The sequence below is a fragment of the Brachyistius frenatus genome, unplaced genomic scaffold, assembly GCF_029030835.1.
Source record: "Brachyistius frenatus isolate BFR_SWC_R1_liver_20210118 unplaced genomic scaffold, ASM2903083v1 Contig_11, whole genome shotgun sequence".
In the NCBI taxonomy this organism is placed as follows: domain Eukaryota; kingdom Metazoa; phylum Chordata; class Actinopteri; family Embiotocidae; genus Brachyistius; species Brachyistius frenatus.
In genome coordinates, this window is record NW_027210610.1 from 2,115,603 (window position 1) to 2,131,020 (window position 15,418).

At 39.8% G+C, this 15,418-nt stretch overlaps 1 protein-coding gene across 1 annotated transcript; it reads left to right on the forward strand.

Moving 5' to 3' along the window:
* Positions 1 to 1,156: 1,156 nt before the first annotated feature.
* On the forward strand, positions 1,157 to 10,438 carry LOC138616872 (sodium-dependent neutral amino acid transporter B(0)AT2-like). The gene is made up of 12 exons (XM_069691450.1): positions 1,157 to 1,240; positions 3,318 to 3,531; positions 4,156 to 4,313; positions 4,834 to 4,954; positions 5,084 to 5,259; positions 6,697 to 6,807; positions 6,904 to 7,145; positions 7,316 to 7,499; positions 7,603 to 7,804; positions 8,221 to 8,380; positions 8,516 to 8,678; positions 9,016 to 10,438. The coding sequence occupies exons 2-12, from the start codon at positions 3,318 to 3,320 to the stop codon at positions 9,226 to 9,228; spliced, it is 1,944 nt and encodes a 647-aa protein (XP_069547551.1). The 5' UTR covers positions 1,157 to 1,240; the 3' UTR covers positions 9,229 to 10,438.
* Positions 10,439 to 15,418: the final 4,980 nt, after the last annotated feature.

Consider the following 15,418-nt stretch of genomic DNA (forward strand, 5'->3'; position numbering starts at 1 on the left):
AAAAAAGAAGAATTTTGGCCCTGTAATTATTACCTCAATTGTTTGTTAAAATTCTATAACAAATTATTATTTAAGTGCTTTTTACTTCATAATGTCACCTTTTATTCAATCTATATCTTGGTGTTTGTTTGTATTTATGTATCCGCATTAAAAATTAAAAATGTAAAAATTACAAAGGGTTTCTGTGTGAAAATTGTTACCAAGCTTTTTCTAAGTAAAAGTCTCTCCAAAATGTTTTCAGTGTATCAAAGTAAAAACACTAATTTTGCGGCAGATGTCCCTGTGAGTGTTTTACTGTTATTAACAATGTATTTAGATTCATATTACTGTTGCATTAATGTGCATTTTGAAACTGCAGTTATTTAAGGTTATTCTAATTTGAACAACATATACTCTTAGTTAGTTTACTATAAAATAATGTTTGTAGCATCGCTGTCCTCAGAATCCAAGAGGGTTATTAAATAGTTTATTTCAAGAAGTACAAGAATTTTCTCAACACATAAAGGAATATTTAATCATTCAGTTTATCACAAAAACATTCAAATCCTAAATATAGAGAGAAGCATGTTTTTTTTTTACTGGATGGGAAGGGAACATTATTATATTTGCTTTTGAGGTGAAGAGGAGTAGAAGTATAAAGGTACATACAATGGAAATAGCCTACTCAAGTCACGATTAAGTACCTCAAATTTGTATTTGAGTAAGTAACAATACTTATATAAAAGTAAATGTATTTACTTACTTTCCACTACTACGTCAAAAAAAACAACCCGTTTTTGTTAACCTCTTACAATTTCAGGGAGTTTACAAGCCAAATTTACACACAATGTGTCTAATTCTAATGTTTTAAAAATGTAAATATATTCAAAATGGTTAATTGAAATGAATAGAAAATAGGCTTTTATAGAGGTGCTGGGAAATAAAACATCATAAACTATAACAGTTCCCTTGCGATTTCAGCAACGTAGGTGCAATAAGCTCTTTGGAAATGAACTAAATATCAGCCTATAGTCTATGGTTGCCTACACACACACACATTTAGTTGGTGGGTGAGGTGGGTCATCCACAGGGATGAAGTGCGGTGTCCCGTTTCATAACAGTTGTACGAGTCTCCGTTTTCCAGAGGAGGGAGATGTATGGGCGGAGTCAAGTGAAGTGGCGAGCGGGGTGACCACTTGACTTTGCTTTCAGGACATTTGGAAAACTTTTTCAGGAATATTCCACCCTTTGATACCTCAAGGTATTTATCTGTTCTTTTTTTTCTTTTTTTTTAATAAATACACGAATTTCCAGCCGCCTAGATTATATAGCTAGATGTTCCTGAGTTGGGAATGCAGAGGAGAGTGATTTATTTACCTCCAGAACAGGCATACGTGGCAGACAAGTACGCGTGTATGTGTTTGTCTCTGACCAGACACTGACTGTCAGGTCAGTGTGACTTTATAACCAACATGTCTATGTATAATCTGAACATTGATGCTATTGCAAACTCTTAAGGACACGAATTTATTATTTCATTCGTTTGGGAAAACCATACTTGATCATCTTAGACTTCTTTATTGTTCCTTAAAGTTAAACGTCACTTCATCAACTTTATTTAAAGTTTAGTTTAGTTTGCATACGACCCTTGCTATGGATACAGATAGTGTGTGAGGATCCCACTTTCACTGTGGGAGTACATCCTGCACTCACACGTGTCGGAAAATTTAATCTTAAAATGGTGTTCCGTTTATGCTGCGTTCAGGGCTCGTTCATGTGCAAATGAGAGCCACAAGGACTCAATCTGGTATGGAGGACCGAAGCTGCCAATATTCAAATAAATAAATAACTCAAAAATCAATCATGTCATTAAATGCATTGAAAATAAAATAAATATAGGCATGAATTAATTGATCGAATCGATTTATTAATTAGGATTGGGAGGTGAAGTGTTTGGTTTGCTGTTAGCATGTACACATTAAAAAGTTAATCTGCATCATTCTGACGTCATTCTTTGGATAAATTAGTTGAGTACCTCAGTTCTCTAACAATCTTCTGCCTGGAAGTAACAATTTCAGGAGTGAGCCTGGCCTCTGGTGTGTGAGCACCAGATTTATCCAATCTGATGTCGATCCACCAATAGATGTAAAGATGACTCCACTACACATTTTGATTGGCAGCCCTCTCATCTGCTCAAAGAAGCAGAAATTTATGAGGAGAGGTAAAAGAAATAAATAAATACAGAAATAAATGAGTTTCTGGAAATAAAAAGTAGGAAAATGCAAAGGGGAAATAATACACAAATAATTAGTCTACATGAACTAAAAGATTAAAAAAAAAATTAAAAATGAAGAAATTAATAATAAAAATGAGAAAGTACATAAATACGCGGGGAAATAAAAACAGATGTTAGAAATCTATTTATGTTGCCTTCTATCAATTATGAATGCCTAAATTTAATATTAGTTTTGAGGCATTCAATTGCATGTATAATTTTTATTGAGTCATTCATTTCCTTAACATTGATTTTGGACGTTTTGATCGTCCGTAATCTTGCAGCTCATTTACTTCTGAGATAAAAAAAAAAAATAATAATAATAATTGCAAAATCTGGTTGTCAAGCTTTGCCTTAATCCAAATGATCAACAGTGTCTGAAACTCCTTAATTACAACATTTAAGCAGCAAAGTATCTAAGTACACTTACTTGAGTGTGTGTGTGTGTGTGTGTGTGTGTGCGCGCGCGCTAAACACGTAGATAAAGTTTTCGTGCAGTCCTTGAACGCAACAGCATAGTATGCAGTGTTTCTCCTGCTGACGCAACAAAGGGAGAAACAAACCCACGTCTACGTCACAACAATAAGCCGCGAAAATACCCGCGGACATAGATAATTACCGCAATTAACACTCATGTGTCTTATTTTAGAGTTAAATAACGCCATATAAATATCTATTATGTTATATTTAAAAGAAGAAATCGGCTCGCGACGTGATTCGCGGCACGGTGACAGTTGAAACCGCACGTGCTCAAATGGGCACGCGGACTGTCGGATAAAAGATGATCTCCGGTATTATCCTGTTTTCTGCCTTCTTCCTCTCCGTTCACGACGTTTGCTGGTCGCAAAGTCAGTTTGATTGCAGCACCCAGAAACAACAACTGTTTAATAGCAGGAAAAAAAAAAAAGAAAACGTCTTAAATCCGAGTAGACAGGATGCCGGGAGTGTTTAATCACTTCCGATACTCGTCCCCGGTGTTACTTCATCCGTGCCCTGTCGCGTGCATGCCCTCCATCCCCATTTGAGCAGCTTGTTTTGTTTACTGTCGTCCCCTCGATCTCAGATGGAGAAACAGCCCCTGCCAACTGATGATGATGATGATGGGAAGGCAGGAGCCGCGGGGTCGGAGGTTGAGGCGAGCCAGCAGGGCTCGTCGGAGCCCGCTGCTCGAGCCGGGTGGAACAGTAAAGTCGAGTATTTTTTGGCCCAGGTGGGATTCAGCGTCGGGCTCGGAAACGTCTGGAGGTTTCCGTATCTGTGCCACCAGAATGGAGGAGGTGAGCGCCCGTTACTTTCATCCGTCTTAGATGGCCAAATTCAGTTGTTGTTGTTGTTGGTGCCGCGTGTACAGCATTTGTTTTTGCAGGGTGGGGGTCGGAGGTAGGCGTCGTCGTCGCAGGACAAGCACGTGGTCAAAGAAACACTGATAATATTGTGCACGCAAATGCATTAACTGTGAATTGTAATCGCTGCTTGTGTTACCGTGTTTGCATTTTGAAGTTTAAAAGCCTCATCTTATTTACCCTGGAGACGCCTTCAGTGTTGCAGGTAGCGGAAATAAGACTGATTAAAATGCTGGCTGTGCAGTTTTTCCCCACAGGTTGAGAATTTACTTGGGCCTGGAGGGGGGGGGGGGTACTGATACCTGATGATACGTTTACTGATACTGCTCTCCATAATTTAGAACAAAAAAAATAAAGACATATAGAGATGACACAAGATTAAATCTTTTTTTTTTTTTTTTTTTTAAATCAATTTCTTGGCTGAAATAATACCGGCCCGCTCCTGTTATGGGAAACGCTGAGTGTACGTTTAAAATAAAACCGTCTGGCATCTGCTGCTCCTTTAACATCGGATTGTGATGCTCTTTTGCTAACTGAGTGTTGGTCGCCTCTTCTCAGGAGCTTTTCTCCTGCTGTATGTGCTGCTAATGGTGGTTATTGGCATTCCCCTGTTCTTCCTGGAGCTGGCCGCCGGTCAGGCCATCCGGCAGGGCAGCATCGGAGTGTGGAAGTACATCTCCCCTTGGCTGGCAGGCATCGGTTACTCCAGCTGCGTGGTAAGATATGAAGTGTTATCTACTTTCTACTAATATTAAGTGGAAGTGAATGGTGTCACGTGCTTTGCAGGTGTCATTTTGCATCGGAAGCTTCAGTTTGCAATTTCCTGTTTGCACATTCACAGTGCTGCATTGTGTTTTGTTTTCAATGTTTTGCATTGGCGAGGGAGGATTGTTATGTTTATTAGTCTGAGGAAAAATGTTTTAACATGGCAACAATGTGATGAGGTTTATCAGTTTGTTACTGAAGCTGATGATGAGTTAACAGCAAAGCAGGCTGCAGCTTTCTTTCGATGACTGACTGTTTAAAAAAAAAAAAATTGGTCTTTCTTTTTTATCTCTTAAATATTATAATGTAGCTTTAGACAAAAGCACTTTCTCTGTATTTCTGTGCAGCTGACACCGCAAGCTCATACTTCACCTGTAACAAACGCTAAATAGTGTTAGCACTTTTACCCTTTAAAGGATAATATAATTTTTTTTCATGAATCTGATAATCTTGCTCTCAAATGTCCTTTAGGTTTGTTCCTTCGTGGCTCTCTACTACAATGTGATCCTTGCATGGAGTCTTTTCTATCTCGGGAACTCTTTCCAGTACCCTTTACCGTGGGAACAGTGCCCAGAACATGGGAACGTAACAGGTAAACACGCAGCATTAAGGTTCACACGACACAAATAGCAATGAATTTGTAAATGTGGCAGCTGTGTGTCACATGTCGGAGGAGTGATTGATCTTTTTTTTTTTTCTTCTTTTTTCTTTTTCACACCAGTAAAAGAATGTGAAAAGAGCTCTCCCACATCGTACTTCTGGTACCGCAAAGCTTTGGATATCACAGACTCCATCGATGAGACGGGCTCTTTCAACCCTTACATCGTCTGCTGCCTGCTGGCAGCCTGGACCATCGTGTGCCTCGGGATGTCCAAGGGTATCAAGACGTCGGTCAAGGTACCTGCTGTCTGACCTGTTGTGACACCTGGCTTTCAGAATGTAGAGCTTCACTGTTAAGGAAGCAGTGCCATTTCCGAAAGATTATTATTACTATTATTATTATGATTATGATGATGATTATTTAACGTATGTTTAGAACCACCTAGATGTTTCTGTAGAGCCGGTATAATCGAATACTACTAATATTGACTCGACTCGAGCATTTATCAGGTTGCTACTGGAGGAGTTGCTGCTTCAAACTTCACAAGTTTAAATGACTGATAAGTCTGTTTATAATATATAATATGCTTGCTGGTGTTGGATGATTCATATTTGCAGGAGAAATGGGCATATGCATTTGAAATGGTGCTAAAAATGTCTGTTTTGTTTACTTAAGAAAATATTTGTAATGCAATTTAAACAGCACCCTGGCAATAAGTTATTTTTGAATAACATGTTTACTTTGGAAAGAGCTGAATGAAAGACTGAACTTTAAATGACTAAAACATGAAAACGAGCCATTACTTAGTTTGCCTGAAAAAAAAAAAAAAAAGATTGATGAAATTGCATCCTGTCATACTTTGTGTGTATTCCCAGTTGGGTGAAATGCCCTTCATGTGTTGGGCTTAAATTTCAGTTTCACTGTGGGTGAAGGAATGTGTGGAATGTGTGGCTTACCTGTCGATCCACTTCAAATCCAAAACCGCTTCATGTGTTAATAATAATAGGCAGTGCATTCTCAATAGAACAGTAAAACATACGGGGCAAACATGTATTTAGATGAAATAACTATAACCTGGAGTTAACATAGAGTGGGAAGTCTGTTGTACTGTATAAACACCAAAGAGGAAGTTAAAATATAGTCAGGCTGATAAGAGGTGTTTCCCACAATCACTCACTTCTGCATCTGGCAGCTTGATTGCAAGGGTCATGTTCAGTTTGTAAAAATTGACTTTTGGATTATCTGTCGAGGCCGTTGTTTGTTAAAATGTGTCTTTCTAAGTTACCTTTTGAATATCAGAGTGCAGCTGGAGATATGAGCTCTTGTTCTGTAATTCTGTGACTAACATCACAACCTTATTCTCTTTTTTGTTCCCTTGTTTTGTTATAAATTAAATTGTGTTTGCACTGTTACCCAGGCATAATGTTATTTGCTATTGATACTGATAATCCTGTTTTAAAACTTTAGTCCTCTTTGTGGGGAAACAGGGTTGTTGTAGGAACATAATTTGTGGAATTCAGCAGTCTAACAGGCAATTTACATAAACATACAGAAGGAATACGAATAAGAAATTTGAAAGTAGGAGTTTGTTGGAACACAACGTGCTAACAAGAGAAATATACATTTGTAAAAATAAGTTCATTTACTCCTTCAAATAATAAAAGCAGTAGGGAGCCACTTGAAAAAAAAGTGCCTGTACTCACAAGTAAATATTTGTTCTCCTTGTTTCCTAGGTGATGTATTTCTCCTCCATCTTCCCGTACGTGGTGCTGTTCTGCTTCCTCATCCGTGGACTCATGCTGGACGGAGCCTTAGAGGGAATCACCTACATGTTCTACCCCAAGGTATCCGCAGATAAAACGTCTGGTTGAGAGCTGAGAAGGGAGGCAGATGTGAATATTATCCCCGACACACCTTTTGTTCCCGTCATGCGTCCACAGTTAGAAATCTGGGCCGACGTGCAGGTGTGGCGGCAGGCGGCCACGCAGGTGTTCTTCGCCTTGGGCCTCGGCTTTGGGTCCATCATTGCCTACTCCTCCTACAATCCCAAGAACAACAACTGCCACCGAGATGCCTTCACGGTCTCCTTTATAAACTTCCTCACGTCCCTGCTGGCCACCCTGGTGGTGTTTGCTGTGCTCGGCTTTCGGGCCAAAAACAAGGTCATGGGATGTGTATCCAGGTATGTTTAATCTGTCCTTTCGACATGTGCCGCATCTTAAAAACTGTTGACATAAATAGGTGAAGCTGTTCTTGTACCATGCATGGGCAGCATTAAAGGGCATTTCTTCTGAACTGGATGATTGATTGTATATATGTTTATGTTTGTATATTCTGTTGTTTCTTTTTTAGTAACTTATTGAAGCTGTCAGAGCAGTTTCACAGCAAGTATGTGGACAAAAACATGATGCCAGCCTTCAACTACTCTAATCCCAGCTCTGTGGCTCTAGAGGACTACAGAGCCTGGTTCAAACAGAATGGAAATGCAGTCCCTGGCAATTTAACAGACTGCAACCTGGAACAAGAGATGCAGAAGGTAAAGACCGAGTTACTTCGACTGATTTCCGTTTGCTTTAGTGGACGGTTCTGTGTTTTGAGTGCTCTACATGAAAACTAAAGCCGGCCCTGGTTGTGTTCAGGGTGTCGAGGGCACAGGTCTGGCTTTCATTGCCTTCACAGAGGCCATATCTCTCCTGCCCGGCAGCCCGTTCTGGTCCGCCCTCTTCTTCCTCATGCTGCTTAACTTGGGACTCAGCACCATGTTTGGCACTATGGAGGGCATCCTCGCCCCCCTCACCGACCGCTTCAAAACTCTGGCCAACAACAAGACCAAACTCACAAGTAAGCATCTGCTTTACCCCATTGTTGTTTTTTTTTTTTCCCTTCAAGAAGGGGAGTAGTTGGTGAGCTGCATTACCAGGGCACAGCTGTTGATAGATAGCACATCTGTTGATGCTGTAAAATTCTGCAATATACTAGACACATACGCCAAAATCGGTATCACTGTCTTCACAAAATGTTTATTTCACCCTGCCAACGCTGTTAGAAGTTCAGTCTTACATCCAGTGTCTCGCCTCGTGTCGTGGAGCTGAGACAAAGGAAGACACCTCAAATCTGAGAGGGAGCAATATTGTGGAAATGTGCCTTTTTAAAGTTATTCAAAACAAACTACATGATTTTTCCCCCCACAGTGTATGATTGTGTATGTTTTCTTTGGAGTAGCTATGTTTCGTCCTAACATGTCTGCCCTGTTGCAGTTGTCAGCTGCATCACTGGCTTTGTGATTGGCCTGTTCTTTACGCAGCGCTGTGGCAACTACTTTGTGATGATGTTAGACGATTACTCCGCCACGCTGCCCCTCATCATTGTGGTGGTGTTTGAGACCTTCAGTGTGTCCTGGCTGTACGGAGCTGATAGGTGGGGCTCCTTTTCACACTGCGGTTAACTGAAATCTTAAATTCAGTGCATATTTCAACTAATCAACCTCTCTGATTCTGAATCACAAACAATTTCTGAAAGTCGGACTTTCTCATTTTCTTTTTCTTTTGAAAGGTTCCTTGACGACATTGAGGCAATGCTTGGCTGGCGCCCCACTGTTGTTTACAAGTACCTGTGGAAATACATTTGTCTATTTGCCATGCTGGGGCTGCTCGGAGCCACAACCATCCACATGATCATCTCACGCCCCACTTATATGACCTGGAACCAGGAGCAGGTATGTTTGATTTTAATGAAGTGCACCAGCTACATGAGATTGGATATTGCAGTGGTGCGGTCATGTTTTTGCGTGTGCAGTTTGTTCAGTTCAGTGGACACCGTATTCCTCTCAATCTAAAACATCAACAATTTTCGGCAGTTCAGCCACAAAACAAGTTGCATCTTGTTCAAGGCAAACGGTTGTTGTTTTTCGGCACGTTGGCACAAAAACTATTAAATAAACAAAGCTCTTTCCACACCTGCTCCTTTGCATGAAAGAAATAACTCAGTTATTGTATCATGCTCTGCCACTTGTTCCCGTTCTTGAGGTTTTAATTTGATTTCAACCTTTTCAGGCCACTAACGTCAGACTGGAATACCCCGATTGGGCTCTGGCTGTTCTGGCTTCATTGATCATATTTGCCACGCTGCCCGTCCCACTGGGCTTTATCCACGCTGTTCTGCAGGACAGGAACAAGCCACCATCCAGAGATACGGAGATCGGTCAGTACAGCATTGTTAGCACAGTGGAAACTCCTATGACTGACATGTCAGAACTGGACCTATAGAATGGGATCGCTGCTCCCGTTTCGTGAACACTGGACTCGTTACACATTCAAATGACCCGAAGTATGCACTAAAAATTTCAAAGGGCCATTTGTAAGGACAAGTCAAGGGTCTCAACTTTTAGCGCATTTGTTCAAAATAGTTTGATATTTAAAAACTTTTTCCACCATTTTTTTTTTTTTTTACTTAAATTAAGTGAAATCATATCTAGAGGATAATCAATTACCTACAGACCAGTAATGTTCCAGCAAGTACAACTTTTAAAAAGTGTAATTTAGGAAACATTGCTGTGTGATTTCAAAAAATCCACGACAAGGAGGAATTTCTAACAGCTGTTTATTTTACAGGGTTGTTGTCCAAATGAGCAAAGTCAGTGTTGATAAGAGCCATAAACATCCTGCCATCATCCAGATTTTTTTTTCATAAAAATGTATATTTATCTAAAACATCTGACATTTTTATTAGTGTTTTTTTTCACTAGCTTGAAATTGATATCATTTTAACTGTCCATGCATGTTACTGTCAGAGTAATTATCCTCACAATTGTCAGTTTTTCAGCCTTTGACTCCTCATTTTGTTGAGTACAGTGTTGCTGCTCATCATGGCCAAAAATCTCTTCTGCATATATAGCTGTTGATTTATCTTTTTTTTTTAAACATTTTCCTGAAAAACCAACTCAATTCAATTAACTTTTACAGCACAGTAAGAGATTATTAAGACTGGTACACCAGGAAAGAGACAAATCAGCTGTGTACGTTGACTTTAAGTACAGCTACAAGGTATAGTGTTAATGCTATTCCGCCATATTTACAGCTCCAAAAACACAAGTCTGGACAGAGTTACTGTTTTAAGTACTGTACACCAAGTAACCAGGTGTGGCCGCATGGTTAATACTAAACACACATGTTAACATTCTCTGTTCAAACCACAGCTGATAAACGGTATCCGAGTTCTTTTGACTCATCAGCAACGAAAACAGTGCATTGTGCGGAATAAAAATCAGTACTTGAGTGTTGCAGAGCACACATGCATAAGGACGCTGAAGCAGTTTGTCTTGTGACATCATGGTAAAAACAATAAGGTAAACTCCTATTTGTAAATATGTATAAAAATTTTCTTTTTCTTTAATAACAAATTGATTGATCGTTTGTGAGATGTTCAAATCATTTTGATACTTTTTAGATGTAAATTGGAAATTTGCATGAAGAATTTTTTTGTAATGCCCGAGTGGAAAGGAAACTACTTTTGTGATTGTTTAAATAAGCTAGTCAAAGCTACCGTCAATACAAAGCACTTCTTTACTCCACATGTAAATACAGTATATGATGTAATTATGGTGTTTCTAAAAGTATTTTTTTAGACATACTTGCTTGGTGACGAATGTTTTCTGATGTCAAAGGTGTAGTTTTGTTTGTGATTTAGCTGTTTTTATTTTCATTTTTAATGGGTTACTATCACAATGAATGGACCTTTTGAATTTGAATGCTGTTAAATTCTGGGTGCCTTCAACTTTATCAGGGCTGATGAACAAAATGTTGAAAGCATTCCTGCATATGTATAATTTTAAAAACATTTAATTTCACCATTGTATGTTGTCTACGATTAAGTATAGTATGAATTTTGAAGAAAATGTAATATGTCATGTGTTCCCATTCTTCTATTAAAAAACACAAAACTTTCATCATGAATCCTGAAACTGTGCTCATACTTTGGCTACTTTGCAAGATTTTTTTACATACTTGTGAATGAACTGCTATAGGGACTTTGGGACTTCAGTTACCCAGACTTTGGAGAAATTGTTTTTTCTTTAGTTAAAAAAAAGAAGAAGTTTGATTTCAATTCTCATCCTATTAAGAATGACTTAGTTTAAAGTAGACTTGACCACATGCCACTTCCACTGCTGTATGCTGGCACTGGAGGTGTACCACTACCTGCCTGGGAGAGTTGAAGCACATCAAGATTTATGACGAGGTGAATATCTGAACAGTTGTATGAGAACAACATGTTGAGCTAACAAGAAGGTTTGCTTTTCTTCTATGCTGTACAGTCACAGGTATCAGAGTCTGCCCGGCTAGGAAATGTTCCTCAAATGTAACAGACACAAGGCAGATTTTAGTGTTTCTTATTGTGTCTGTAAAAGGCTGCATACTTTTATTTGCAGAACAAGTGCAGGTGGCCTGAAATGTGAACTATAACTGGACTTGTGCTAAGAGAGATGTCCTTTTGTTACAGTGAAGAGTCGGTGTATTTCTTTGTTTATCTTTCCTATCAGCCCTTGAACAGATTAAGAGTCCCTGCAGACTGTGGGAATGAAAGATACACCGCTGCTACTCAAATGTTTCAAACCAGGCCGCTCAGATTATTACAGACTAAACACTGTAGATCTCTTATCTCCTCACTGTCTATTAATACTAGGGAGTGGAGAGTAGAGTCAAATATGATGAAGTAGCATCTATGCATTTAGAAAGACTTGACATCTGCCTGACTAATTATTAGTAGATGAGTGACTCGATGAATTCCACAATACAATCATGTTTTCATGTTTTTGTTTCGTAGCTGTCTGAACTTCATATCAAATGGATTCAAACACTGAATGTGATTAAAGCAGTGCAGTTATGTGTCAGCAGGGATCTCTGTTGGACTCTTGAAACTTTTATTGTCTTTAATAAGACCTCCACAGTATACAGGAGAATTTTCTCTCACAAATCAAATTCAAGATGTCTTTGTCGAGCTAAACGTGCTCGTAAATAATTTCCAACGTGTGTGTGCTTGTGTGGAGGAGGTGTCCCCCTGGGAGTATATGAGGTGCCAGGGGAGTTCAGTTGTCTTGGATGCAGTCTCACTTCAGTCAGCCAGAGCAGCAGAGAGGACAGGACCAACACCCAACAGTGAGAAGAACGACATCCTCGCTCCGACATCAGGTAAACTACACCGATCAATTATAAATGCTACAAACTTTGCTTTGTGTGTCTGAGTGTGTTTGGTGGTGGGGGTGTATGATAGGGGTGTTGTTTAATGGTTTCAGGGGCTCGTTTTGGAGCAGGAGCAGGGAAGGTTTGCTAATTACAACTAGGAAATCATTTATGGTGTGAAAACAGACTATACTTTTTTTTTTAAATTATTTTTTGTAATTGAGTCACGAAGAGACATGTTCCTTACAAGCATGCATGGCTATTTTCAAAATAAGGTAAGTACTGATTTGTTCAGATACGATTCATTTTTGTTTGTATTGATTGTATTTTTTCAAGAAATGTGATTTTGATTTGTAGGTGTAGCAGTGGATGACCCACATGGCGGGCTTGGCAGCTCTGTGCCTGCTGCTGGTGTTTCCACTGAGCAGCTCCCAGAGCACCCTGCAGTCTGAGGAGAAAATCAGTGATCAGGCCCCAGCAGCGCCTCCTCCTCCTCCTCCTCCTCCACCACACATACGGGACCTTCTCAGAAAAGAAGAGAGCACTCATTTAAATGCTAAACGGACATGTGAGTCTACTTTAAAGAGCCAACAGAGCTGCAAACACACATGTCCATCCTGCACAATGTTGATGTCAGACACACAGCCCAAGTGTAAATAAGAAAAGATGTCTCACTGATAAACTACAGCAAGGTTAAATCGGTTGAGGTAGGTAATGACTTTCACTCATTTTGAACAGGGTTGTTGTCTTTTTGTGTGTGTTTGTCCCTCTGCAGACGCCCATGCAGACAAGGATAACGGCAAAGTGAGCCTGTTCATCGCTGCGGCCGTGGGGACCTTCGCTCTGATGGCTGCAATGTACTGCATCTACAACAACTTCTACAACAAACACCAGTACCTGCACACCCAGCTCAATGACGACTCGGGTAGCTTCATTTTTTTATTGAACTTTTTCAGACTTGCACATGGGAGGAAACCGTGCGGTGTTCATTTGTATTGCCTGCAGAAATTGCCGGGAAAATCGCTAGTTAACCACATTTATTGGCATTAAAATTAATCCACAAAGTGAAACCAAAGATACCAGCTAAGTTATTAAACCCGAGTGATGTTGTGCAGCATGGCTTCTTGGTAGCGAAGCTGCCATGTGGAGGTGAACGATGTTGCCTGTCGTAGTTTAGTATGTAGAAATATAACGGCTAATGCGTACATACAGTAGATGCATAAACCGGACTCATTATGGGTAGTTTTCTGCTATTAAATGCAACTTTTTGTGCTCAATCCTGTCTATTCTTTGAGCTAATTCCACTTAACTTTCTCACATCTGTGTCTCCAGATTTAACCACGGACCCCATGGATCCTCCCGCCGTGTTCTTCCACTCCGCTGCCGGCTTCAGCGCGATGGATGTGCGGAAGGCAGGTTATGGATCGCTCTCGGACACTCCATCTGTCATTTCTGTCCCACCCAGTCTGTCCCCTCCTCCCTCGGCGATGCCCTTCCCTCCCCCCTTCCTCTCCTCTCACTCTCTGAGAACTATATCAGCTAAGGATCTAGAGAAGAGCTGTATCTGATACTGAGTGATTAGGTAGCAGTGTAAGGTTTTATGGTATCTATACATTGTCAGTACCTTTAATATTGATCTGAAAAATGTTTAGAACGGTAAGAAAATGCAGAAGAAAAGTTACAGAATATCCAGAACTATCTCATCCACCTGCTGCAAAAGTTAAACCTGTTGTTAACCATCACCTCACTGCTTCGAACCAACACATCTAACCTAAACTCTTGCCACACAATCATATGTATGAACTGCAGTCATTTGTCAGCTACAATAAACTAGAACTTTCTTGCGCCTTATTAGATACCATCTGCCCTCTCAGTAGAAAATAAACTGTCCAATGATAAAAGAAATGTTGTCGTGCTAATGTCTGCTTTTGCTATTAATAATAAAAGTTCCATAGCTTTAATACCAACAGGTGTAACTGATAATTTAAGCAAAAACATACAGTTAAAAGGTATATTTTCATCTCAGTTTTTTTTTTATATAGCGCCAAATCATACTGTAAGTCTACTTAGGCACTTTACTTATTAAACCCGAGAGTTTACAGTATTAAACTAAGAAATCCAACAATTCCCATATAAGCAGGCACGCCACTTACTGTTGCCACAACAGTGGGAACCTCTGACAGAACCAGACTCAAAGGTGGACCGCTGTCTGCCTCCAACGGATAAAGTGAGGGGGGAGAGCAGAAAGAGAAAAAAACAGCATAGAGGGACAACAAACAGAAAGAGACAGAGAGAGAGGACAGCGAGGTAAAAGCACAAACTACAGGGAGAGAGAGAGAGAGAGAGAGAGAGGAGACACAAAGATAATGAGAAGCAGACTGGAATGAATGGAGAGTGAAATAGAGAGGAGAGGAGCAAGGTGCATCATGGGAGGTCCCCCAGCAGCCTAGGTCTGTAGCAGCACAACTAAGGGATGGTTCAAGGTCACCTGAGTCACCCATAATTCAAAGCCTTATCAAGAGGAAAAGTTTTAATGCTGATCTTTAAAGTAGAGTGGGTTTCTGCCCTCCGAACTTCCTGAACCCAAACCTACGTCCAGTGATAAAGGACATACAGATTCTCAGATTGAGATCACTTTTTACCTCTTCAGATTCAGTTGATGCACTCGTTATTAAAAAAAAAAAAAAAACTGATGTTGAAGGGAGTTACTGTATATACACCCAGGTCACACACCTGCTTTGTTAAAGATTACAAAACAAAATGATGTGAATACCAAACTCTTTATGTGTTGGGCTTTCCCTTTTCCCTCACTGCTTTAATAACTTTAAGTTTAATTAACATTATTGACTAACTTTAATAATGGCTGTGTTCTGTTCCAGTGTCCCTGCAAGGCAGGACAGTAAACCAGCATGAACCTAGCATAGCTAGATGGAGTTCATCCATAATTAATTGTATTATTTACACAAAGGGTTTTCCTACTGTGACAAAATGTCTCCAGTGTTTTGTTTGCTAGGCTTTATTATAGATTAATAAAAACATACATGTGCACCACTACTCATGCAGGGAAGAAGTACTTTGAGCCAAGATTACAGTCAGTGGACAAATTGGTAAACACCTGACAGTATCATTAGGAGAGGAAGCCACACACACAATGACAATGGAATAGTTTTATGTCCTTTATAGATGGGACATTTATAATAAACACTTACAATGACCTTTTAATAAGTGTGCGTGCCTTTTTGGCCAGTTCCATAGAAAGTGTGCTTATTATCACTATATT